The sequence below is a fragment of the Morus notabilis genome, unplaced genomic scaffold (genome assembly GCF_000414095.1).
Source record: "Morus notabilis unplaced genomic scaffold, ASM41409v2 Scaffold1652, whole genome shotgun sequence".
Taxonomy (NCBI): domain Eukaryota; kingdom Viridiplantae; phylum Streptophyta; class Magnoliopsida; order Rosales; family Moraceae; genus Morus; species Morus notabilis.
The window spans coordinates 208,161-210,803 of NW_010361129.1; the positions used below are offsets into that span (position 1 = coordinate 208,161).

The following is a 2,643-nucleotide window of genomic DNA, read 5'->3' on the forward strand; positions in this document are numbered from 1 at the left end:
AATGGTTAATATAATTACAATATTATAAAACATATTATAATATTAAATAAATAATAATAATATTTCAGTTATCATATAATTAAAAATTACAACTATATTATATTATCTTAAATTATATTATAATATATAGTCATTATTATAGGCCCAGTCTCCAGTCCGGTACTGGACTGGAGTGGCACTTGTATATTTTTACTTTAAAATATGTATATTTTCTCTTTAAAGCGTGTATGTTTCCTCTTAAAACATGTATATATTATTTATTTTACCATAAAAAGAAATGTACATATTTCAAGTGAAAATATACACGTTTTAAAAAGGAAATATACATGTTTTAAAAAAAAATATACAAGTGTCGCTCTAGTCCGATACTGGACTGGAGACAATTCCCTTTATTAAATTATATTAAAGAAATATATTATAATTAATATATTATATAATCATAATGTGTGTAATACACTATAATAGATAATAATATTAGAATTATAAAATTATATTAATATTTAATTATATTAATTTTTATATTATTATCAATATAATAAATATAATTATATCGAGTTATTATTATATCATATTATATGATAAAATAATAATATTATAGTTATTAATATAATTATGATTTTATTTGTTACAATATTACTAGTATATTATATTATATTATTGTATTATTATATTATATCATACTATATTACGAGTTTGAATTTTAAATTAAAAATAATGTAAATTTTAAATTTCATTAGGGGTATTATGAAAGTTTTATTAATTGTAGTATGATGATTCACGCACAATCTAAAAACTAAAGTTGCATTTAGGTTGCTTCTAATTTTGGCGGTAGATTCTTTAAAAAATTTTCAAAAAACACTTTTAAAAAAATTTACTAAACACTAAAATCAGCTTTTACTACAAACAAAAGCTTATTTTAAAAGCGAAAAATAATACCAAACTAAGCTAATATCTAGTTCGAAGTCCACTGCCCTTGATAAGTCACAAAAATCATTAAGAACTCAATGGAATGACCTGTACGACACTTTCTGGGTTAGTTTGGAAGGCAGTTTAAGCAAATCATGCTTAAATAGATTTAAAATTGGGAAAAAAAAATAATAAGAAAGAAACAGAAAAAAATATTTTTTGACCTCTCTAGACTAGTTGTTGACTAACAACAATAGCTTTAGAATTAGCATTGATTTAAAATAATTTATCTATTTCATTTTTTTTTTTTTGGTACACACAAACAGAGACCCACATTCCTATAAAATAAAATAATAAAAAAAAAAACTCACATTCACAATTCCACGGGACAGATGGGCCAATGTGTGTGTGTGTGTTTTTTTTTTTTTTTATTCCACGTTAAAGTATTATAGTTATAGCTATTAAGGAGACGTTTAGTTCATGAGATTAGAATTATTTTTGATTTATATGTATTTTTTATGAGAAAAAATACTGTAAAAAATTATGAACCATGATTCGAATCGGGATACGAATCTCCCAATCAAACAATCCCAAATGCAACTCATTCACTACGTTGTATGAGCAGTATTCATAATAAATGGCGTACTCGTTCAAAAGAAAGGCAGCAAATTTGTCATTATTTAACGTAAGGAAAGCAGTTCTTTCCAGTAGCTATATATATATATATATATATAGCCAACACATCAATATTTAATTATTTGTTTGTTTTCCAAAATATTTCTTTATTTTATTTAATTTGCAACGTTACTTGTAAGGAATGCAATACCATTTTAAAGAAAGACTGCAAATTTGTCATGGTTCAGCATAAGAAAGGTATTCGTTCCCGGTAGCCATTATATATATAGTCACCCATAAATCAATTTCTACAAAACCAGCCTAATATTAGTCCATTACTGAATCTGGAGTGTACTAGAGAAAATGAAGAGCCATATTTCTAATTCAGCTGTGAGTTTTCTCATATTGCTTCTTCTTGCGACCAACTTGGTCGAAAGCTGCAAGCCTAGTGGCCGAATAAGAGGGAAAAAGCCTCCTCCAGGGGAATGCAACCAAGAGAATTACTCTGATTGCTGCAAAAAAGGCAAATTCTACAAAACTTACAAGTGCTCACCAAAGGTGACTGGACACACAAAAGCAGTCTTGACACTCAACAGCTTTGAGAAGGGTGGGGATGGTGCGGCCCCCTCGGAGTGCGACAACCAGTACCACTCCGACAACACCCCGGTGGTGGCTTTGTCGACCGGATGGTTTAGCAATACGCAAAGATGTCTCCAGAACATCACCATTTATGGTAATGGCCGGAGTGTCAATGCCATGGTTGTTGATGAGTGTGATTCAACTGCAGGGTGTGATGCTGATCATGATTATCAGCCCCCATGTCCTAATAACATCGTTGATGCTTCTAAAGCTGTTTGGAAGGCTTTGAAAGTGCCAAAGAGTGATTGGGGTGAACTTGATATTTACTGGTCTGAAGCTTAATATTGAAGAGTGTTTGTGTTATGCTTTGAAAGTCATATATAATAGTAAAAATATGTGTGTTATGATTTGAGGCTGGTGTATTGTTGATTCATTATACTTCCCTTTCCCTTTGCTGCTCTATCTCCATGGTTTTGATGTTTTTTAGCATCAATTAATACCGTTGATAATCATTTTCATTTAAAAAGAAGGGAAATATGAGAG

The 2,643-nt window shown here is 29.1% G+C and overlaps 1 protein-coding gene across 1 annotated transcript; it reads left to right on the forward strand.

Annotated features, from left to right (window-relative positions):
- Positions 1-1,884: 1,884 nt before the first annotated feature.
- Positions 1,885-2,442, forward strand: LOC21391476 (putative ripening-related protein 2). Its single transcript, XM_010098595.1, has one exon. The coding sequence runs from the start codon at positions 1,885-1,887 to the stop codon at positions 2,440-2,442; it is 558 nt and encodes a 185-aa protein (XP_010096897.1).
- The last annotated feature ends 201 nt before the right edge of the window (positions 2,443-2,643 follow it).

Bases quoted from the DNA above. Each gene is read 5' to 3' on its own strand.
- LOC21391476 (XM_010098595.1), top strand. From the start codon at position 1,885: ATGAAGAGCCATATTTCTAATTCAGCTGTGAGTTTTCTCATATTGCTT.